Here is a 23874-nt window from a genome sequence, read left to right as displayed (position 1 = left end):
TTTTACCATAATTGTCAATAATTGATGAGTAATGATGAAATAATTTCTGGGGTGATAAAATGGAAGATGTTTAAAGATATAAGAAAATTAAGATCTCTAAGATCCTATGATACATCATAAATTTATAAATTATTTCAATAGTCATATGGTAACTTCAAGATAGAATGAGTTTTATTCTATTTTTGTTAAAAACTAGATGTTATCTTTCATCTTCAGAAGACTTCTGAAAACAAACAAAAGTCATGAAATACCAATCCTTGCAAATTGTTAGAACTTCTCAGGAAAAAAGACAAAAAAACACCTTCAAAATCTAAGATTGGGTCCAATGGACCCTGATAACATACTGAAAGTTAAATCACATTAATAGATTTGGTCGTTTCCTGAAGCTTTCAAAATCTGGCTCCCTAGAAAACTGCCCCACAAAAAGATTCTTCCTTCAGCCACTTGACATCCAACCATTCCCCAACCAAAGTTAAAAGCCACCCAGAGAGAGCTCTATCATTCTATTCCAGCACCACAATGCCTGCCTCTGGGCCCAGCCAGTACTCTCCATGGAAGCCAGGCAGCCCCTTGCCTGGGATACGTTCTCCTGGAGTTTGTCTCAAGATACAACAAGAAAGCAAAAATTATGACCCATCTAAAACAGAGAGGCCTTCTGGGATACCATTCAGGCTTCAGAGAAAGGTGTTAACAAAACTCAGACTACAGTCTGATGCCCAGTGTTTACTACTTTATATTCCTTCCAGTAAATGGGTTTATTGTGTTCCTACTCTCTTGGGGTTTTTTTAATGCTTTTTTTTCTTTTGTATTTCCAGTCAATCCATGAACGGTTTGACTATTGATCTGTGACAGAGAGGAAATGCCCAATTCACAAAAGCGTTGTGTTCCAACACTTCCAAAGTTGGTTGTTTGGGGAACTCAGAATATATTTTCTTCCAAGAAACAATATTATACATGATAGGTTTACAGGCCAGCACCACAAAATCCTTCTTAACTCATTGTGTTGTTGGGCACTGCATTTTATGGTATAAATTAGTGGAATATAATTTGGTTATAGTATTAAGAATAAACAAACCCAAATATTGAAGGTATAATCTCCTTTATCCTGAATTATATTTAATGAAATAACCAGTTTAATGAAAAAAAGATAAGAGCAAAGATAGAGGCTTTCTTTTTTTTTTTTTTTTTTTTTGAGACAGGGTCTTGCTCTGTCACCCAGGCTGGAGTACAGTGGTGCAAGCATAGCTCACTGCAGCCTCAACCTCCTGGACTCAAGCCAGAACCTCAGTCTCCCGAGTAGCTAGGATTACAAGCACATACCACCACGTCCGGCTAATGTTTGTATTTTCTGTAGAGACGGGGTCTTGCCATGTTGCCCAGGTTGGTCTCGAATTCCCGGGCTCAAGCGATCTACTCACTTCAGCCTCCCAAAGTGCTGGGAGATGGAGGCTTTTTAGGGAGAGACCTCTGCTTGCAAGATAATTTGGGAGGCCTGATAGCAGCAGTTTGTTATTTTTTTCTGTCCGCTTTCACCTCGATACCTTTTTTCATTTTCCTTCATACAGGTATGATGCACAGGAGCCAGGATTAGGGTAAATTCGAGGCTCACAAAGGAAAACAGCAAAGGATAGGGAAGCAAGAGGGAAAATAAGTGTGAAAGAGGTCTCTTTGATGGGGGGATTAAGGCATGTTATTGCGAGGAGATTGGCTAAATCTGCATTAATTGATTTGCTAAGAAAAGGAAAGGAAACTGGGGAGAAGGCTGGAGACCCAATATTAGAGCCTTCCAGGCAGGCAGAGTCGTGAGGACTGTGTAGCCAGACAGTTCCTTCTCTGACCATAAGGTGGTGCCATCAGCCCAGACAGTCGGCCCCAAGGGGGCGGGGCGTGCAGTGGGTGGAGCTCCCCCACGTGTAAGCCATGTTCTCCACTCAGGTTCCGGAACTCAGAAAGCCTGGACCAGGCAGCACGTGTCAACTTGCGCATCACTGACTCAGCACCCACGAACTGTGCCCATCCGCTAAAGCCCCTTCGGCTCACACTCGAGCAAGAACACGTCTGTCTTGCTGGGCATCGAGACGCACGTGAAGATTCCAACTAATTCCTTCCCACTCCTCTCCTCTTTCCCCACAGTGGCAGCTCTGGGCCCCTGAGCATTTCCTAATTCCTAAAGAGAACCTAGTCTAAAGCGCCCTACAGTCTCATCTTTAAATACCGTCAGATCTTCCGTGAGGAGCGCAGATTTGTCACAAGGGGCCCAGCCTTGACAACATGCCCTGGCCGACTTCCCCAGTTTGATGTCCCACTTTCACACCTAACTGGGCAACCCCTATTCCTGATACAAATCCCACCGGATCCTCTCCATGCATTTAGCCCTGCTGGTCCTCCCACCTCCCATGCACACTTTTTTCCTTGCCTCTACTTGTCACTATCCTCCCCCATCCTTCATGGTCTAACCCAAATATCCCCCCCCCCAAAACCCCCAACCACTCAGTGTTGACCACATGTAACTAGCCAAGTGGATTTAGACAGGAAAACATGGGCTCCAGGCGTCAACCACAGAAGGCCTTGGATGACACAAGGTAGGTCGTGTCTGCCTCTTCGTGGCTGTGTGTGCATTGAATTGAGGAGGAGGGCCCATCCAGACAGGTGCTGCTGAACCTCAGGGCGGCAGCAGCTGGTCCATCCAGGAGACCTCCCAGGCCTCAGTTCCCATCTAGGGAGGGCCCTAGGTCTGGAGGGACACCAAAGGCATGAGTGTGGTGTGTGGTGCGGTGTCTGTTCTCAAGTCATGTTAGCTATATAATAGTAATAATGATTATTATTACTGTCCCCTGCCCCACCCTCCTCAGCCACAGTCTGCCAAACTTGGCCTCAGTTATAGAGCTAAAGGAATCAGCCAGAGAGAGGGGGAATCAATCACAACAAAGTCACCAGTCTGAGCCCCTATCCCACTTCTACCCCTGAGGCCTAGAGTGGCAGTTCCAGGAAACTGCCTAGTGATTCTGCAAGGGAATTTTCATAGCCCTGGCAGGTCGGACTCAGATGGGCATTCTTATCTGGATGCTTTGGACTTGGCTAAGTGGCCCAGAGATAAACACTTAAGAACTAGTGCCTGTGCTTACACCACCTCCAATTCTAGCTACTACGTGTTCTTTTGGTTCCTAAAGGGGCAGTTGGCTCAGGTGAAAACCAGGAATGTCCCTTGGAAGGCAGAAGCAAACAGCCTCAGGACGAACTTTGAAAATATGTAGGTCCTCTGAGGGCAGCCCCAGGGGCCCCATGGTAGCAAAAGGTAGGCCTAGCCAAAGGCTGGGCAACGCAGGAGCAGGGAGAACTCCATCCGCCTGGCCGTCGCTCCAGGTATCCTGGGAGGCCTCTGCCCAGCACACCAAGTGTCTGCATCTGGCAAAAGAGGGCTTGCTCTTGCCCCGTGGAGCTCTCTCCTATTTCTGCTTCTCAAAAAAAAAAAAACAAAAACAGGTGACCAGATGCCTTCTTAATGTCAATATTGCTCATGTTCTCTCCTACAAAAGAGGCCACATAGAAAGAAAGTCTATCCAGCTGTACCCATAAGCAGGAGTGGGACCAAATGGCCACTTGTTCTCAGGAAATTCAGAGCCTTAAAGAGTTAGTTAGGAGAGGCCAGAATGCCGCTGTGTTGTTTGTTTGTTTGCTTTGTTTTTAAGGATCTACAGGAGGTAGTTTTCCATAAACTAATAAAGGAAGCTAAGTTAACTATGCAAACAAAAGCAGGGTGGGCAATGTGAACTGGCCGTTTTAATGTATTTGTACCCGCACGTCCTTGCACAAAAGATCCAAGGCTGCGCTGGGTAATTACTATTAGAATAGTGGGCATGGTCCCCACCGCCGCAGGTTCGGACCTTCAAAGTGACAATTTATGGATGCTCCCTGGCGCTCCAGCCCAGGGGAAGCCCACTCTGAAGACGCCCTCCCCACCCCCTCCTCTCCGTTCTTCCAACTCAGGAGAGCTCGACACGCCGGACAGCTGTGGCCAGCGGTGGTCATCCTGGCCCCCCGCCTCCGCCTTCCCCACGCCCGCGTGCAGCCGGGACACGGGAAAGGAAAGCTTTGAAAGTCAAGCGCCAGCCAAAAGACAACCTGCCCGCGTGTCTCCTCACCCCCTCCCCCAGCCGTATCACATGGCGGCCCCAACCAGGCGGGCAGTGCGCCCCGCCGCGGAGACCCAGGGCCGCGTCGCCTGGGCAGTGGGTGATGAAACTTCCCAGGCGCATTACCGCAGAGGGCGCGGGCGGGGCGCGGGGCGGGGGTGGGGGATCCAGAGCTGGTACCCGGGCTCACCTGTTCTCCAGGAGGAGGGTGGGGACGGGGGGAGGGGCGAGTGCGCGCCAACGCCAGGTGCGTGCCCGGGGGCGCTCGGTCGCGGCGCTCGTGTCCCCGCCCTCCCCCAGCCCTGCGAGCCCCCCGAGCTGCGCCGTGGGGTGACGGGACCGAGAGCAGTTCCTGTCCCCGGCCCCGGCGCGGGGGAGACGTGAGCGTGCACACGTACACACACAGCAGGGGAAGAGGCGCTCCAAGCGGCGCCCAACTTTCTCCTTCCCTCCACCGGCCGGGTGAGAAAGTAGCCGGGGGCTATCCCGACCCGGCGGTTCTTGGGGAGGGGGCCGAACAAGAAAAGGGAGGAGATGGAGATAATTTCCCCGGATTTAGCTTTTTTGTCTTTGTTTTTGTTCTCACCACTTCCATCGAATGACTGGAGAGTAAAAGGGAACCCGGAGCGGGGTGGCGAGCAGCGCTTTGAGAAAATGCAGGAGTGTGTTTGGAGACGCGTAAAGTTGCCTTTCAAGCTCTGGCCTCCGGGCACGCGATGCTCCACGGCTGGCTGACTCAGGCTGCCTTGGGCCTCCCTGCCACCCTCCTGGAAATGATGCAAGTCCTGACTGTCACCTGGATCCCTGCAGCCCAGCCTGGAATGCGTCTGGATTTGGGGAAAGACGAGAAACGACACTCCAGGTGTTGCACGGCCCACCAAAGCGGGAAGATAGGGCAGTTGCTCAGACCAAATACTGTATCTAGTGCTTCTGCTCCTGTCTTCAATCGTGGGGTTCTTTTTAATGCGAAGTGTCACAAGGCCAGGAATTCCCAGGTGTGCTCAGTTGGCCCACAGCCTCATTGTGCCTAGGAAACTGCTTCAATTTATCAAGTCCTCTGGGCTGGGAATCTCACTGAATTCGAAACGGCGGAAAGAGGAAACTTTCCCAACCCGATGTGGGTGTGACGCGAGCCAGGGGCCCCAGGGACACTGTCCCAGAGCAGACCGTCCCCCTTTAACAGCAACTGGAGCTTGGATTCGCTTTTATATTCTACAGTCCTTTCGACCATTGCCCTGGAGCACCCGCACACGCGCACGCATCTCCGGCCGCGCTCACACACACTCATACACACGCACGCAAACGCGTGGCCGCCGCCAGGTCGGCAACTTTGTCCGGCGCTCCCAGCGGCGCTCGGCTTCCTCCTGTAGTAGTTGAGCGCAGGCCCCGCCTCCCGGCCGTGTTGTCAAAAGGGCCGGGGTCTCGGATTGGTCCAGCCGCCGGGACAACACCTGCTCGACTCCTTCATTCAAGTGACACCAGAGCTTCCAGGGATATTTGAGGCACCATCCCTGCCATTGCCGGGCACTCGCGGCGCTGCTAACGGCCTGGTCACATGCTCTCCGGAGAGCTACGGGAGGGCGCTGGGTAACCTCTATCCGAGCTGCGGCCGCGAGGAGGAGGGAAAAGGCGAGCAAAAAGGAAGAGTGGGAGGAGGAGGGGAAGCGGCGAAGGAGGAAGAGGAGGAGGAGGAGGAGGGGAGCACAAAGGATCCAGGTCTCCCGACGGGAGGTTAATACCAAGAACCATGTGTGCCGAGCGGCTGGGCCAGTTCATGACCCTGGCTTTGGTGTTGGCCACCTTTGACCCGGCGCGGGGGACCGACGCCACCAACCCACCCGAGGGTCCCCAAGACAGGAGCCCCCAGCAGAAAGGCCGCCTGTCCCTGCAGAATACAGGTAAGTGCATGTGCCGCCGCAGCCGGGAGCTACTGGGAGAGGACACCGTGCACCCACGCGGCGCGCCCCAGGCGTTTCGCCGGGAGCCAGGCGCCCACCCAGGGCCACGCAAACTCTTGGGATGGCACGGGACGTGCAAAGGGAAGCGCGAGGCAAGGCGAGGTCCGCGCCGGGCTCCGAGGGCCCGGAATCTGCACGTGCTAGCAGGGTGATGAAATGGATGGGGCAGGACTTGTTGCTGTCCTCCCCAGGGTCGAGGGAAAATGAAGCAGCGTCTGACGCTGCCAGCGCCAGCCCCCGCCTCCGAATCCCGGGTCCGGTGCAAAGCGCGCTTCATCCCGGCCGGCACGCGGGAGGCACAGAGGGTCCCCGGAGCTGGGCTGCGCCCTGCGCCCGGAGAACTTCTCTTCCCGGCCTGCCGGCCTCAGTAAGAGTGCCGCGTCTTCCCCCTCCTCAAAAGATGCCCGACATCCCAGAACTTTGCCGGCGAGACAGATGGCATTGCGAACTTTCCCCCTGGGGGCACTGCTTTCGGAAGGGAGCGTGGGGGCAGCGCAAAGCGTACCTCCGCGGTGCTGCCGCCATCCCCAGCTCCTGGCCAGGTCAGCAAGCCAAGAAATGCTGACACGACCCGAACCGTGCGCCTCCTCTGCTCGACTGGCTCTTGGCTCACCAGCAAGCTGCAAAGCAGAGCCAGGCGTGCAGGGCACGGGGCTGGCCCTTTTCCCAGCTCGGAAAGAGAAAGAAAATCTGCCTGCAGCTCCTTCGCTCCACGACCCCTCCCCCGACTTTGGGGGGCCGTGTGAACGCGGCAGCGGCGGCGTGCGTGCGCTCACCGCACGAGCTGGAATGCACGAGTGCCCATTAGGGACGCCGCAAGTGAGTGAATCGCGGCCCTGTGCGGTCCTGCCCCGGCGGCGCGTGGGGTCTTACGGATCCTGTCACCTCCACATGCTGGGACCGGCACCCCCACCACCCCGAGACCCTCGCCCACCCTCCCCCTCCTCTGGCGCTTCCTCTGAGAACTGAACCTGATTCTCGGTAGTTGATGACCCTCAACAATACACGCCCCTCATTCTCTGGCTAGATTTAATCTGATGCGGATTATCTGCTCCGACCCCGCCCTTCTTCCAAAATATACTTTTCTGATGTAATTTTGTGGTTGATTTAAATCAGAGACTTGGGTAGTGGGAAGGGACGGAAGAGGCTTTGCACGCTGCAGCCTGACAGTTAACTCCCTCCGTCTGCCCCTTCCGAGAGAGGACTGGGGGCCACATTCGGTGAAGAGCTGCAAGCTTCCTCCCGGGCTGCGGGAATTGTAGGGGATTGGGTGATAACCTCACCCCGATCCCTAATTAAAAGGAGCCTGCAACCTCTGATAGTGGCATTTCTGAAGGCTCACCCCCATCTGACTCCACTGCTAAGCCTGCTCGCCAACCGCAGCTTCCCTAGCTGGTATTTTAATGCGAAGGGTTGGGAGGCACTGCCTTAATAGGAATTTTGTTTTGATTTTTAGGTGTTGAATCATAAAGCTGAATTGAAACTGCTTTTTAGATGCTGTCATTTGGGGGTCAGGAAGCAAATGGCTGTAATTTAATAGCAGCAACTTCTACAGATTAAGTAGAGAAGGCTACTTCATTGATGAAGTACAGTCTTTGACTCAAAATTTTATTTTTGTCTGTGGGTTTAAAAAGCGGAAATATATTTTGCTCTCAAACTAAGTATTCCCACAAATACTTTAATAAAATGGAAAGGATGAAAAGGGGAATGCTCAGACCAGCCTTCTGGTTGTAATTTTTGTAATTTTTCGGCTCTTTTCTACAAATATTTACAAATAGAGATATTTTTCATGAGTAGATTAAAGGATGAAATTTTGTTTCCCAGGCTTTTTAGGTCCTGAAATAGTCATTACTAACTCTTTTTTCCTCCTTCAATTTTCCTTTAGTTGTTAACTTTTATTTCAAATGACCTCTCTGCATTGCCCAGCATGGGTTAGACTTTTGTATATATTTGTATGTGATTTTCCTTTTAGCGGAGATCCAGCATTGTTTGGTCAACGCTGGTGATGTGGGATGTGGCGTGTTTGAATGTTTCGAGAACAACTCTTGTGAGATTCGGGGCTTACATGGGATTTGCATGACTTTTCTGCACAACGCTGGAAAATTTGATGCCCAGGTAAAAATCCATCCAGAGCATGAAGAATGTTTGGGGTGAGCGTACATGATTGAAATGTTCATTGGAAAGCCTTGTTAACCGACTTCCTTTGCTGTTCCTTGTGGTGTGTTTTAGTGCTTGCAAGCAACAGTCTAGGTATAAAACATTATGACAGTGTCTCCCTTCTGCACTCATAAGCTGTGTCTACACAGGCAGGGTGGACTGGAGACCAATGTCATAATAAACGATAAATAACTTGTAAGGGGACACGCTTTGTCTGGCCACCCAGAACTCAGTCTCCAAAGCCCATTGCATGAGGGGCAGGGGAAGGAACCCCCAATTATACATTTCAGAAGTCATTTCACCTACTAGGAAAATGAGACACAAAGTATGTAGAAATCCGTCATGTAGTATGTGTGCAGCCAACCCGAATAACTCAGGACCTCCAAAAGAGCAGACTTCTATTCCTCCTGAGTAGCAGATCCTTTCCTCCCAACTTGACAGGTCAAAACCCTGATTGAGTCCTTCAGTTCCACACTTTCCTTTTGCTCCATATAATAAATATAGTCAGGGCCTGACCCACTTCGGTTATCCCAGGGTCCCAAGGGGAACGCGGAGTTGCTGCTCAGGGCAAGGCAGGAACACAACAAGCAACATATGGCTCCATTGCCAACAACACAAATACATTTTTAGATGGCATGTGGCATCAGACTCACCTTCTTCGTGTTCTCCCTGGCCACTTATATGCCCTATTGAAACGCCCTGTTACTGTATCTCAGAAACGTCTCTCCTGCTTCATTGGAGAGCAATGCCAACATTTGGAGGTGGCCATCAGTTTAGGTGAGATTTATGGATGTCACCAGTCCCCATCCACTGACATATAGTAGTGAGCCTGACAAAGCAGTGCCTGGGAACAAGGAGGGGAGGCGAAGACGGGGCCGGCAGCCTAAACTGCAGAGGATGTGCGGTGGCCAGAGGGGAAACTGAAACCAGGGAAGGAAAGAGGTAGAACTTTGAACTCCTTGAGGCTCCCTAATAAAGCATCACTCTGGATTAACGGGAATTAGGAAACGTAATAGGAAATCCGGAGGAAAGACGTGTATTTAAGGGCAATCCCACAGGATGTCAGGGAAGAATACCAAGAACAGATTGCCACAGCCCTCGCATAAATTCATCTTCCTCTTTTTTTTCTCAACCAACAGGAATATGTTCTCAAGTTAGAGGCATCCCTTTCAAGTCGATGCTCAGCACATAACTGCTTAATACACGGGCACAGCCTGCCCTCCATTCTGTTTGGCTCTGGCTGGAGAGTCAAAAGAGAGGGGGCCTCGGGGAGGGTGCGCGGGCCACATGGTTTTTCAGAGATCAGACGCTATCTGTAGACATTTCTATGGCTGCTAAAGACAGAACCAAAATAAATGTGCTGGCTGGCTTCCCACTTCCAACCTAAACCCATTTACTTTCTCAACTCAGTGACTTCCGGGCCTGTCTAAAAACAGAGGGGTGACCTCTCCGACGACAGCTAGTTTCTATAGTAATGTGGGGTGCGGGGATTCCTGGGTAGGCATCCCACAATGCCTCCGGGCTGCGGGAGGTTGATAAGGGAGCAGCACCGAGCTCGCCTCCACACCCCCAACAGCTGTCTCCTTTCTAGGATAAGCACAATCAAACGGGGTTGCCAGGAAAGAGAACTGCAGGCCAGATGTATGCCTGGCTGCCTTCGCCACTCGGAGGCAGGGAGCGTGGGGGAGGGCCGCCAGTGCCGCAGTTCAGACTCCAGATGCTGCCAGGCAGGGTGCCAGGCCGGCCTTTTAGAGGCAATAATCCGAACAGTTTAAAGGAGTAGAGTCATTTTCAAAAAGGGAAAGAACGCTCTTCCTGGTAGGGTAGGAGGAGACAAGGGTATGGATTTGGGGCGTGGGAGGCACGGAGGCAGAAAGGGAGGTACAATCAGCAATCAATCTTGGTGTCGCCCCTGGAATCAAGGGAAAAAGGAAACGTGTGAGATTTGGACATGCAGGCACCTTCCACTTAGGGAAAACTGCTTGTGAGAACCGTGAGGGATTTATGGATTTCTGTCTGGCCAAATTCCCTTTGTGTTCCAGAAAAGTTGCCACCACACAACCAACACAGGGCTACCTGAGGGACACATAGCCAGGGAAGCCCCCGTTGGAGGGAAACTCACAGAGTAGCTCGGGGAGGAAGGAGGGAGATGTGTTAGCCCACAGAATGAACATCCCTTGTTGCCCAGTGCTGGGGGTGTCATGTCACTCTGAACGTGCCTCCGGATGTGGCATTGCCTGTCACCTGGGAGGACGTCCGTCTCTGGTGGGGCCTTGGGGTTCTGATGTCAGAAATATCCTGTGTAAGCCCAAGAAGGGCTGAAATGTCCAAGCATGTAATGAGGTCTCCTGCTTTCTGCCCCTCTCTCCCTTCCCCGGCCTGTGTGTTCTCAGGGCAAGTCATTCATCAAAGACGCCTTGAAATGTAAGGCCCACGCTCTGCGGCACAGGTTCGGCTGCATAAGCCGGAAGTGCCCGGCCATCAGGGAAATGGTGTTCCAGTTGCAGCGGGAATGCTACCTCAAGCACGACCTGTGCGCGGCTGCCCAGGAGAACACCCGGGTGATAGTGGAGATGATCCATTTCAAGGACTTGCTGCTGCACGAGTGAGTAGTGCCCCGCACAGGGCCTGGGGTGGAGGGGCCACCCAGCAAGGACGGCAATGTGTACGGGAGGAGAGCCGAGTTGCTTCTAGAGGCTGAATGCCTGTCAAACGGAGAAGGCTTCCATTTACTTCAGAAAGCTACACTGACTCTCCTAAAAGGCCCCTTTCCTGCTGGCTTTTAGGAAAAGAGAGAATTCCCTCATCAGTCTCAAAATCACGAGCAACAGAAATGGGAAATCGTTTTACTAAGAATGAAATGTGTCGATTCAGTAATACTCTTCATCTTCCCCTTAGCCAAGAACCCACTAGCTCTCAGAATATTCTGAGTAGCTGTAGAGGTGTCCTTACAGACAGCAGATTGCTAATAACATTTGTTGAGTATTTACTAAGTGCCACGCACTGGGCTTAGGGCTCCTTGTGAATTTTTCACTTGATCCTCACAGCAGCCCTTGTCACCTCCATCTGACAGATGAGAAAACTGAGACTCACTAAGGCAGAGCTCACACAGCTAGTTACAGGCAAAGCCAGGCTTGGGACCTGGCTCCAGTCTGCTGAGCAGTCTGGCTCCAGAACCTATACTCTTAAATCCTGAAAACAGAGCTATAGATGCTTTTCCTGCCTCCTTAACTTTCCTTTCCCTTAGAAGGTTCGGTTCACCTTCTCTAATACATTAGTGCCCTCTCAGAGGAAATGCAAAACAAATGCCAAAAACTTTAATCAGCTAAACACTTCTATGTCAAAACAAGGAAATGTGAACTTACTTATTTCAAGACTTGAAATTCAATGATAAATCAGGATGCATCATTCCTTACAAAATATCTCAGCTGTAGGATCCTAAACTTCGCAGCATGGTAAAGCACGTTGGTACACAATCGTTCCTAACATGAGGCGGGGCCAGGAGCCCCCGAAGATTTTTTTTTTTAAATATTGACAATGGCTCTTTCCTAAGAGACACAGGGCAGAAAGAAAGCCACTAGCCAACCAGTTCAGTACAAGTCATTATCAGTTTGATGGCACTGTTGGTCTCTCCACGGTGATTCATTGAGCCAAATCAGTATAATTTTATGAACTCTTGATCCTCAGTTTGTGCCACAACCTTCTTCCAGTTATGTCCCTACCACACCAACACCACTTAGATGACAGAGAACAGCAACCACCTCCTGTCTCTTTCCACTTGGTTATAAGGTCATAGGCATCTTGCAACACCCTTGGTACAGTGTTAGAATCATACAATTCATGGCGAAACTCTGCAGGAAGCTCTTGCCAAAAGCAAAATAATATTGCATTTTCCTTGAATTAGGCTAATGCCTTACAAAATATTTTTTATTCTTCAAATATTTTTAAGGGAACAATAGCAGCCACAGCATCATCAACAACAATGATAGCTGTCTTTTTTTATTTTTTTTTTATTACTTTTTTTTAATGGGCTAGGCCCTTGGCCAGGGCCTTTACATGGGTTATCTCATTTATCTTTCCCAAAGATGCTACAAGATAGAAATTACTATGCCCAAGAGGAGGAAAGTCAAGCTAAGAGATTAGAGAACTCGCACTGAGGTTTGATTCCTGCTTTTAAGCTTTGGAATTGCTGGTATACATGACTGAAGCCAGTCATCAGGAATAGACTTCAAACCTGCTCCCAGCCTATCATCTCCCTGCTAGACCTGAAAGGGCTCACAGCTCCCCACATGTGGTGGGCTTCTTGTCCTTTTATCAAATAAACCCCCATTACACAAGGAGAACACTCTAAAATTCCCTTCCTTCAGGTGCCTCTGGAAGAGACAAATGCCCCATGGCTAGGAAATGCCATGAGCTTCACTTGCCTCCAGCCCTGTTCCCCATTAGAGAGAGTTTGCTGGCCTCAGGAATGGGTGGGTGATGGGGCCCATTCCTAGTTTATAAGGCTATAATGCATGCCTGGAGCACAGGAATTCTATCTTTCTTGGAGAAAAGTATTCTTTGGGAAAACTGAAGGTTGGAAGTCCCACCCCCTCCCCTTAATTTAAGAAGGTAAAGCCCTCTGGCGTTCTAGTGTCTCCTTCTTGGGAATGTGGCCCTCAGGGCCGTGGTCTCCTCACACCATTCAGAATGAGCCTATGATCCCCCCACCCCAGCCTGCTCTGGAAATGCAGGCAGCCCATATAAGAAGCCTAGTCACATGCTGTTCCTCTTGCTTCCCTCTAAGTCAGCATCTCTAGGCAGGGGTCTCCCCTAACTCTAGCTTCCCAAAAACCCCCATTACCTTTCCTTCTGAAGCCATGATGTGGCAGTGCATCGACTTGTACTTCTAGCTGAACTGCCTGTTTTTTAGTTTTTTTTCTTTCCAACCATCTTAACTGATTAAAGTATCCTATCAGTCCCCAAATATCAAGAAGGCCATTTCCAAATGTGTGGCATTGCTCAAAAACAAAAAGAGAGAGAGAACTGAATTTGCTTTTCACTTTAGAGATGAGGAAATCACAGTCACCCCAGAATCTGCACCACCCCCATTCTTCAACCCAACCCCCATCCACAACAGAACACTCATCCCCAGTTAATGCTGCTCTTTTCAAGCTCTTCCTCTCCGCTCCCCTCACCCCTTCCTGCCCGCCCCACTTTCTGCACAGCATCTGTCTCCCCCTAGCTGCCGCCCGCCTGGCTTTACCCCCACTCACCATGTCACTGGGTACTGGCAGGCTCCAGGCACATCCCCCTCCAAGTATTTTTTAAAATCCTTTAGCCTTGCTGACACCCAGCTGAACGAGCTGGACTTTGTCATTAGACACGGGCTGAGCTTGCAGCCTCAGAAGGCACCAGGCCAGCTCAGAACACGGCTTAGATTAACTTGGTTCGGCACACACACCCCTCCCCGCAGTTCACAGCTTCCTCCTGGAGAGAGAGAGGGCCAAGGGCAGAGGAGAGCACGGGCTCATCCAGCCTTCTGGGATCCGGATCCGCCTTGAGCTTCTGGGGGCTCATCTGGCAGACAGAACGCCCTGGCCGGGAAGGCGAAAGAGAGACAGTCTGCATATTCCCAAGACAGCCCTCCCCTTACTCTGGGGAAAGGAGCTTGAAGACAGCATCCAGTTAGTATCTCAGAAAGACAGACACTCACCCCTGCAGTGTGCTCATCTAGCCCTGGTGCCGTGGCAGGCACAGTCAGGTGCTAAAATCCTGTTGCTGCTTTAGCAGACACGCTTAGTGAACTTGAGCTCCGGAGGCAGTTGCTAGTTTTCAAAAAATAGAAGGAAACAAGTACACGTGGAGCATTTCCCTCATATTACCTCCTGCGTGCCCACCTGCCCACCTCAGGGCAGTCCAAGGGACAGGGTTAGGTTGTCTTGCGTTGTCAGGGGCCTGCCTTAGGGGGTTTAAAGCCCTTTGCCCAGCGGCCATGCACAGACTTGCTGACTCCAAAGTCATCAAGCAGGCCCTAAACAGCAGCTTGATCTCTCTCAGCCAGAGCATTCCTCCTCTCTGCTCTGCTCTCAGCCAAGCCCTGAGCCCTGAAGCCCAGAAGCTTCCAAAAGCCACCTTCTCCCTGCTTTTCTCAGTTTTTACATCCATGAGGTGAGGACAGTTCACTCAATTCCAACTTGAGGACTAATTAATAAAAATGCAGTAAACCACTTCACACATCTCAAAACACAGTCTGCTCTTTCCACATAGCAACAACTGCCAACTTGCAAAGAAAAGGCTCCATGGGCTGTAACACAGCCTCTCTGGTGGCCCAGACTTAGGGAGGACAAATCAGGTTGCTCCTTGTTATGAATTACCTCACATTCCAGGGTGACTTCCCTGCTCAAGGTGATAGCCCAAAGCTGCAATGCCTGTGGTCAGACAGATCAGAAACTTTGCCAGCGAGGACTGCCTAGGAATGCTCATTAGCCATGTGAAACATTCTATACCCCCCTTGGGGGGTTTTAAAGGCCAGTGAGAGGTTAAAAGAAAAGCTCAGTGAGTGGCCCATGAAAGCCCATTGCTGGGGACACTCCTCACCAGATGGGCCCATAAATATAAAAAGCAGATGCTCCTGCCTTCTGCACACCTTGTCCACCCCCTGGAGTAAATTCTTCCAGCAGTTTTCCTAAAGAACAACCCAAGACAACCGGAATGGCCTGAGCAACTGGCTCTGCCCTCCAGAACTAGGTGAGTTCGTTGCACAGCGAGCTGTCTCTCAGTCCAAATACAGGGGCCCCTGACCGCCAGCCTTCAACTCCAAATCTAAGGAAGCCCAGACTGAAAGAATAAAGATGCTTAGATGGCCACACCTACTCCCCAGCCTCTGCTACTGAGAGAGGGAATCACTGCATGCACGGGCAATGACGTCCCAGAGAGGTGGTCTTCCTCCCTCCCACTTCAGCTCTTCCATACTTCTCCAGATGTAGAGGAAATGCATCCAGTAACTTCCAAAAACCCTTCTTCATCAGGAGCCTAAATCCGGGGCAAACACAAACATGGGGAAAATGGTTTCTTGGGGGCTTCTCATAGAGGGCACATGGTCCTAAACCTTCATGGTTTCCTCTTCCCTACCAAAAAGAATCCTCTGTTTGGGAGTCTATGTAAGGCCCTGCACCATTTGCCTAATTATGATTCCACTGGACCCCAGAGCCATCTCCACTGTAGCTGAAACTCACCTAGTTAGTGTAGCCTAAAGGCACCCAGAACTCTCCTGCCATTATTCACGAAGCCGCCTGGATTTCTCACCTTCCCCAGAGGGTCTTCCTTTTAGGGTCCTAAGCTCTTACCCTATGCACCTGTGAGCCTGGGACCCAGTGGTCACCCAATAAGTGTTGGTTGAGGCCAGTGCTCCATAGACTATGAGAAAAGGCTTGAAGTCCTTTGAAAGAGATCTTCCACCCAACCCAAGACAAGCACTGGCCATGCCTCCTTCCCAGCATTGCCCCTGCCCTCTGTGGTCCATTCGGGACTTGCTCCATTCCCAGCCTCTCTCTATCTATCTTTGCTTTCAATCTTTAGACCCTACGTGGACCTCGTGAACTTGCTGCTGACCTGTGGCGAGGAGGTGAAGGAGGCCATCACCCACAGCGTGCAGGTTCAGTGTGAGCAGAACTGGGGAAGCCTGTGCTCCATCTTGAGCTTCTGCACCTCGGCCATCCAGAGGCCTCCCACGGCGCCCCCCGAGCGCCAGCCCCAGGTAGACAGAACCAAGCTCTCCAGGGCCCACCACAGGGAAGCAGGACATCACCTCCCAGAGCCCAGCAGTAGGGAGACTGGCCGAGGTGCCAAGGGTGAGCGAGGTAGCAAGAGCCACCCAAACGCCCATGCCCGAGGCAGAGTCGGGGGCCTTGGGGCTCAGGGACCTTCCGGAAGCAGCGAGTGGGAGGACGAACAGTCTGAGTATTCTGATATCCGGAGGTGAAATGAAAGGCCTGGCCACGAAATCTTTCCTCCACGCCGTCCATTTTCTTATCTATGGACATTCCAAAACATTTACCATTAGAGAGGGGGGATGTCACACGCAGGATTCTGTGGGGACTGTGGGCTTCATCGAGGTGTGTGTTCGCGGAACGGACAGGTGAGATGGAGACCCCTGGGGCCGTGGGGTCTCGGGGGTGCCTGGTGAATTCTGCACTTACACGTACTCAAGGGAGCGCGCCCGCGTTATCCTTGTACCTTTGTCTTCTTTCCATCTGTGGAGCCAGTGGATGTCGGCCGCTCTGTTGTGGGGGAGGTGAACCAGGGAGGGGCAGGGTAAGGCAGGGCCCCCAGAACTGGGCCACACAGTGGGTGCTGGGCCTCGCCCCGAAGCTTCTGGTGCAGCAGCCTCTGGTGCTGTCTCCGCGGAAGTCAGGGCGGCTGGATTCCAGGACAGGAGTGAATGTAAAAATAAATATCGCTTAGAATGCAGGAGAAGGGTGGAGAGGAGGCAGGGGCCGAGGGGGTGCTTGGTGCCAAACTGAAATTCAGTTTCAGTTTCTTGTGTGGGACCTTGCGGTTCAGAGCTCTTGGTGAGGGTGGAGGGAGGAGTGTCATTTCTATGTGTAATTTCTGAGCCATTGTTCTGTCTGGGCTGGGGGGGGACACTGTCCAAGGGAGTGGCCCCTATGAGTTTATATTTTAACCACTGCTTCAAATCTCGATTTCACTTTTTTATTTATCCAGTTATATCTACATATCTGTCGTCTAAATAAATGGCTTTCAAACAAAGCAACTGGGTCATTAAAACCAGCTCAAAGGGGGTTTAAAAAAAAAAAAACAGCCCATCCTTTGAGGCTGCTTTTTCTTTTTTTTAAGTTCTATTTTAAAAGCTATCAAACAGCGACATAGCCTTACATCTGACTGCCTGACATGGACTCCTGCCCACTTGGGGGAAACCTTATACCCAGAGGAAAATACACACCTGGGGAGTACATTTGACAAATTTCCCTTAGGATTTTGTTATCTCACCCTGAGCTTCAGCCAAGATTGGTAAAGCTGCGTCCTGGTGATTCCAGGAGGCCCAGCTGGAAACCTGGCTTCTCCATGTGAGGGGATGGGAAAGGAAAGAAGAGAGTGAAGACTACTTAGTAATTCCCATCAGGAAATGCTGACCTTTTACATAAAATCAAGGAGACTGCTAAAAAATCTCTAAGGGACAGGATTTTCCAGATCCTAATTGGAAATTTAGCAATAAGGAGAGGAGTCCAAGGGGACAAATAAAGGCAGAGAGAAGAGACAGAACTAAAAATACGAGGAAAGGAGAGTGAGGATTTTCATTAAAAGTCTCAGCAGTGGGTTTCTTGGGTTATTTAAAACATCACCTAAATAGGCCTTTTCTTCCTAATTGGCCATCAAATTAAAGCCTATCCTTTCTCAAGCAGGAGCTGGTATTGTAGGGAGTGGCCGGGTATTCTGGGCTGGGCTCTTATGGAGTAGGGGTCGGCAAACATTGTCTGCAAAGGGCCAGATACTGAATCCAGTACTTTCAGTTTGGCGAGCCATGAGGTCTCTGTCGAAACTACTCAACTCTGCCATCCTAGCACAAAAGCAGCCATAGACAACACACAAACGAGAGGGCTTGGCTCCCTTCCAGGAAGATTTATTTAACAGGCCCCCAGCTGAATTTCACTCACAGGACACAGTTTACTGATCTCTGTTCTAGTGAGTGGGTCAAAAAGCATATGCATCCTTATCCGTCAACTCATCAGCTCTTCCTCAAGGCAACCTGAGGCCAGACACCAAGAAACCAAGCGTATCTGCTCTAAAATGACTTGTTCCTGGGGAATGCCTTCAACCAAAACACACCTAGTATTTCTATGCCCCAAATCCAATCCCAGTCTTTCATGTTCCATGCCGGCGGGTGGCGGGGGGAGGGGAATCATTGGTTGGGGGAGGGGAGGAAACCCCACCTCCAACCCCCACTACCGGGCCCCCGGGCACCCAGCAAGATCTGGGGCTGCAGAGAACAGAAGAGCTGGTGCACTTAATCCAGCTCTGCCCTTGGGAGAGGAGGACCTGTGTGTCAGGCTCTGCCATGGGAACGAGTGTAAACCGTGGCTGTCTCCTGCAGTGAGCCACCGCGGCAGGCATGTTGACTGTTTTACTGACATCACTCAAACGCTAAAGCAATAACATTCTCCTCCGTTGCTGAGTCAGCTGTTCATTTGTCCGCCAGCTCCTGGACTGGATGTGTGAAAGGCATCACATTTCCATTTTCCTCCATGTAAATGTTTTATGTGTTCGCCTACTGATGTCCCATTCGTTGCTTCTATTGTAAATATTTGTCATTTGTATTTATTATCTCTGTGTTTTCCCCCTAAGGCATAAAATGGCTTACTGTGTTCATTTGAACCCATTTACTGATCTCTGTTGTATATTTTTCATGCCACTGCTTTGTTTTCTTCTCAGAAGTCAGGTAGCTAGCATTTCAATCCCGTCCCTAACATTATTGGAAGCATACAATAGTATTTATTGCTCAGGGTCTTCTGCTCAAAACTGAGGAAGGTCCAAATTCCTGCAAGCATTGATTGAGACATTTGCACAATTTAAAACGTAAGCAAAGTAGTCATTAAAAATACACCCTCTACTTGGGCTTTATACTGCATACAAATTTACTCATGAGCCTTCCTTTGAGGAAGGATGTGGATCTCCAAATAAAGATTTAGTGTTTATTTTGAGCTCTGCATCTTAACAAGATGATCTGAACACCTCTCCTTTGTATCAATAAATAGCCCTGTTATTCTGAAGTGAGAGGACCAAGTATCGTAAAATGCTGACATCTAAAACTAAATAAATAGAAAACACCAGGCCAGAACTATAGTCATACTCACACAAAGGGAGAAATTTAAACTCGAACCAAGCAAAAGGCTTCACGGAAATAGCATGGAAAAACAATGCTTCCAGTGGCCACTTCCTAAGGAGGAACAACCCTGTCTGATCTCAGAATTGGCACCACGTGAGCTTGCTAAGTGATAATATCTGTTTCTATTACGGATTTAGGCAACAGGACCTGTACATTGTCACATTGCATTATTTTTCTTCAAGCATTAATAAAAATTTTAAATAAATGGCTTCCACTTGAGTAGCATCATTGTCTGAGAGGGTCATTGATGTCCGGTGCTCAGGGGGACAGCTGTGAGCAAGTGGGCTTTTACGTCAAGAGAATCCTATGCTTCTGTGGATGTTCAGCCCTACAGGGAGGGAAGCTAGATGAAGAGGACCACCCTGGGCTTCTCCATCAGAGGGACCCTGTCCAAGCCCCTGCCTGAGTCACCCAGACAAGGAGGAGAATAACTTTCATGCAGTTGGCCTGGAAGTGCCACCCCCACACCCCATTAGGAAGGTCCTTAAGGTTCACTCTGGTCTCACCTTTGAGTCTCCCCTGTAGCTTGGCCACCCCTTCTCTCAGACTGAGCCTGCAGCAGACACCACCAGCTTAACAGCTGAGTGGCCTGGCACATACAGCCCACTGCCTCCTCCCCAGCTCTTGCTCACGACAGCAGAACAGAGCTGGAGCCCCTGGTTTACGTGATCTGTGCCACTGCTGGTGTGCCTACTATGTTCCAGGCACCACAGTAGGCATTTTGCATGCATTATTTCATCCTCATTACATCCCACAAATAATAGGTATTATCCTCATTCTACAGGTGAAGAACTGAGGTACAGACTTGTCCCAAACTGTGTGCCTAGTGAGTGGGGTGGGGTCTGAACTCAAACTCAGATCAGGACTCCTAAGCCCACACACCTTCCCCCACTTCAGGCCTAGAATCTCCACTTTAAGTTTATTTTTAAGTTAAACCAATCAGTGTTATTCCTATTTTACACGAGGCTTGGGGAAAGAATAATTATACTCTTATATTTATAGTGCAGGCCTCCAAGGAGTTCTGCTTCAAAACGGAAAGGAAAGTTAATGTTCTCACCTTTACTCTCTGCAAAGATTCAAATTTTGGTTCCGATAAGGAAAGCAGGAGAATCATGGAGCCTCCTTATTTTTCTTTGCATGTGGATAATTTTTTATAAGGTTCTTCTTATGCACCACTGGGAAAGCATTTGGGGAGCATCTGGCTTTCTTGAAACATGCAACTGGAGCTTTCCTCACTAAACTCACCCCATCACGTTTCTGAGAAGCCAGGCTCCTCCAAACCCTTCACCAACATCATCACCCTCATCAGGACAGCTGCAGATTCCTGGGGACCCATGATGTGCTCCGTGCTTTGCCTGGTGCTTTAGGGATATTATTTCTGAAACCCATTTTAAAGATAAAGAAACTGAGGCTTCATGACATTTAATATGCCTGGAGCCAGTCACAAGGCTAGTGAGCTCTAGAGTCAGCATGCAAATGCACCCCTCTGCCTTGTCTTCTTGCACTCCAAGTGTGAACACATGGGTTAAATGCACCCAAATGAGTCCAGAAATTCAGCTGCCTCCCTCTAAGCCCCGAGGTTGTTCCAATCCAACTGTTCTGGAATTATTAGGCTGTGGGAGGAAGAAGTCAGAGAGCTTCCAAATATGCTGGGATTTAAGCAGAGTTTCCAAAGGAAGCTGGATCTATGCACCCCAAAATCTGGACACAGAAAACCAAGTTGGTTCTAAAGTCAACAAAAAAGAAAGCCCCCTGCTGAGGAGGGGACAACCCCTGGCCAGAGAACAGTTTTTATGTGAATTATTTTTTGTGGGTGGAGAAGAGAAGAAAAGAGCAATAGAAGCCTTGGGCTAGGAGTCCTGTGTTGCTGCTTGCATAAGCAGTTCAGTTTTTATCACTCCCCAAAAAGAACAACAAAAAAAGTCATTTCCCAAAGAGTACAGAAAAAAAAAAAAGTAACAAAGCCAACCTAGGCTTATGCATGAAATGGACTCCACACCGAGATGAACCCAGATCTCATGGCACCTTAGAATCTGTAACCACCTTGCCACCACTGAACATCACGCCTGAGCTAAAACTTGGGAGAAACAAGGAAAGCTCCTATATGGAATTCTCAGAGGCAGGGTATTGTTCACAAGGTAATGAGGAGAATCAGCTGGTTCCGTTTCCCATTTGATAAATTCCAGGAATTTTTATGGTTCTTAAAATTAAGGGGGAATGCACATGTAAAAAAGCAGTGGCATGCTAAAGAGGACAGGGACCACCTGCTTGTCCCCCGAGATATGAATAATGTTCTGCAAAGGGCCAAGGGCTCCAAAGAGGGCTTTGTTCAGAAAGAATGATCAATCCCTAGAGTTCTGTCCCAGATGTTTATTGCTGTTTAACAAAACTACTCCTGAAGCTTAGTAGGTATAAAACAACTATTTTATTTTGCTCATAATTTTATAGGTCAGAAATTTGGAAAGGGTGGTTAGACTCTTCACATCGTGGTGGCTGGGGCAACCGGGGCTGGAGGATCCACTTCCAAGATGACCTTCTCAAGATGGTGCCTCGGTGCTCCAGGCCTCCTCTCTTCTCCCCTCCCACCTCTCCCACAGTCCCCATTGTGGCACCTCGTCCCCCAAGGCCTGTCAGAGCATGACTGTCCAGGGGCAGTCTCACTTCTTCCATAGTGGCTGGCTTCCTTCAAGACAGGCTGGAGGATCTTACACCATACTCTTCAAATCTAAGCTGTTTTCACCCTTGGTACTATAAGAACCACAGGTTCTAAACTCCATGAGGACAGAGGCTATGTCATTTTTTGTACACAGTTGCCTGTATCCCCAGCAGCCCTGCCATTGCTCGGTGTGAGTGAATGAATGAATGAATGAATGAATGAATGAATGAATGAAACCTCTTGTCTAAAATGGTGCCAAAATGTCAAATCAGATGAGTTTCAATTTACTTTAACTTCTAAAGCAAATATATCCTTGCATCCTTGTACAAGGGATCAACATGTCATAGAATCAGTGAGAGGGTGTCAAAATTGAAAATCACTGGGAAGCCTGTAATTTTGAAGTCAGGAGACATAGACAGGGGTACCAATCCAGCCACCTACTCATCTTGCACCGGGTAAGTCTCTTTGGGGATAAGAAGGAAATATAAATAATGACTGAAAAAAATCAGGACTGGCCCTGAGACCTTGGCGAATCAGTTCAATTTTCTAAGCCTGTTTCCTTAGCTACAAAATAAGGAAACTAACAGCTATCCTACTTTCCTCAGGGGGATGGGGGGCAGTTGAAGATAAAATGACTTAAGCTATATAAAAAGTCACAAAGCCTAGGAAATGCTTTGAAGACTACGACATGCCACGTAAAGGGTGGTGATTATTTCTCTCAGCCATTTCAGAAAACAGTGGCCTAAAGCCAAGATCACGGATGGGATGAGTTGCCTTATGCTTTTTACTCTGTCCTGTCCCTTCTGGGGCAGGCTCAAGGTCTCTAAGGGAGCTGACAGAGAGGCCAGCCCCGCAGAGTGAGACTTTGCCTGAAGTGGGCATAAGGGGTTGGAGGCTAACTAAGTGGGAGCCCTGAGCGAGTCCCAGCCCCTGCCCCAGCGAGGTGAGTGGACCCGGAGCAGCTCCTGAGCAGCCCCATGATGCTCTCACCGAGCTGAGTTCCACCAGGAGTGCCATACGGCAAGCTCCACCGGGTAGCACCAAGGCCCATGCCCAGGAGCAGAGGGCCCTTCCTGCCAGGGCTCCCTCTGAAAACCTCAAGGCAAAGGACTCACAGAAAAGCTCATTAATGAACCTCTTTACTGAGAAAGGAAAGCAGAGCCTGACAAAGACAAGGGAGGAAAGAGATTTGGGGCCAGAGCCCACTCTGCTCTGTGCCAAGGTTCCTAAGAGCTTGACATTTGGAAAAGATCTGGCCTGCAGGAGCCAAGGATTCAGGACAGGGCTCCTTCTGGCTCCCGGGAGTGTCAAGAAGAGAAGGAGGAGGAGGAGGAGGAAAATGACTCAGCTGAAATGAAGAGAAATGTATTTTTAAAAAGTGAAACGATGAAAGGCACAAAGGAACGAAATGGAGCCCCAGGACAGGGTCCAAATACCTTCTCAGAGTAAGTGGGGCAAATTTTCAAAAAGCTAGAGAGCTCGCCTGGGTTTCTTAGCCAAGAATAACACCATGAAAATGAAGACAGTCCTCTGGGCTTGCCAGGCCCACCATTCTCAGAAGCCCTCCCCTCCCAGGTCTCTGTTGGGGCTCGTGCCCACCTCTGCAGGAGAAACACTGAAAGCCACCTGGCAGCAGAGACACTTCTCTTCGCTTCCAACTTGGAAAATGCAGGCGAGGTCTGCAGCAAATGAGTTAGGGAAAAAGGCAACCCCTGGGCTCATGTTCACCTAGTAAGGCAAGGACAGAAAGGGGGGTCCCATTGATCCATCGGGTGCATGGGAACTGTCAGGGGGGCAGTGAGGAGAGGGAGATGGAAGGAGCCTCCCTCCCCAGAAGCTGCCACAGCCCCATCCCTTTCAACAGCCAAGGTCAGGTGACCCTGATTGCAAAAGTGTCATTTTGAAATATTCAATGGAGAGCGAGCACAATAATGAGATATGAGAAGAAAGGGAAGCCACTGCCTCCACCGCTCAGCCCTCCCTTCTCCAGGGTCATTCAGCAAACATCGGCTTCATGCCTTCATGCTGGGCTCCTACCTCTTCCCTAGCATGCAACACCATGGAAACTCACATTTCTAGGGAGCT

General features: G+C 49.9%; 1 protein-coding gene across 1 annotated transcript; it reads left to right on the top strand.

The window, feature by feature from the left end:
• The first annotated feature begins 3758 nt into the window (after positions 1 to 3758).
• STC2 (stanniocalcin 2) lies at positions 3759 to 16999 on the top strand. Its single transcript, XM_054489402.2, has 4 exons — positions 3759 to 6031; positions 8064 to 8206; positions 10642 to 10853; positions 15809 to 16999. Exons 1-4 carry the CDS (start codon positions 5881 to 5883, stop codon positions 16209 to 16211), a joined length of 909 nt encoding a protein of 302 aa, XP_054345377.1. The 5' UTR covers positions 3759 to 5880; the 3' UTR covers positions 16212 to 16999.
• Positions 17000 to 23874: the final 6875 nt, after the last annotated feature.

This window comes from Pongo pygmaeus, chromosome 4 (genome assembly GCF_028885625.2).
Source record: "Pongo pygmaeus isolate AG05252 chromosome 4, NHGRI_mPonPyg2-v2.0_pri, whole genome shotgun sequence".
In the NCBI taxonomy this organism is placed as follows: Eukaryota; Metazoa; Chordata; class Mammalia; order Primates; family Hominidae; genus Pongo; species Pongo pygmaeus.
This window is presented reverse-complemented; position numbering and strand designations above follow the sequence as displayed.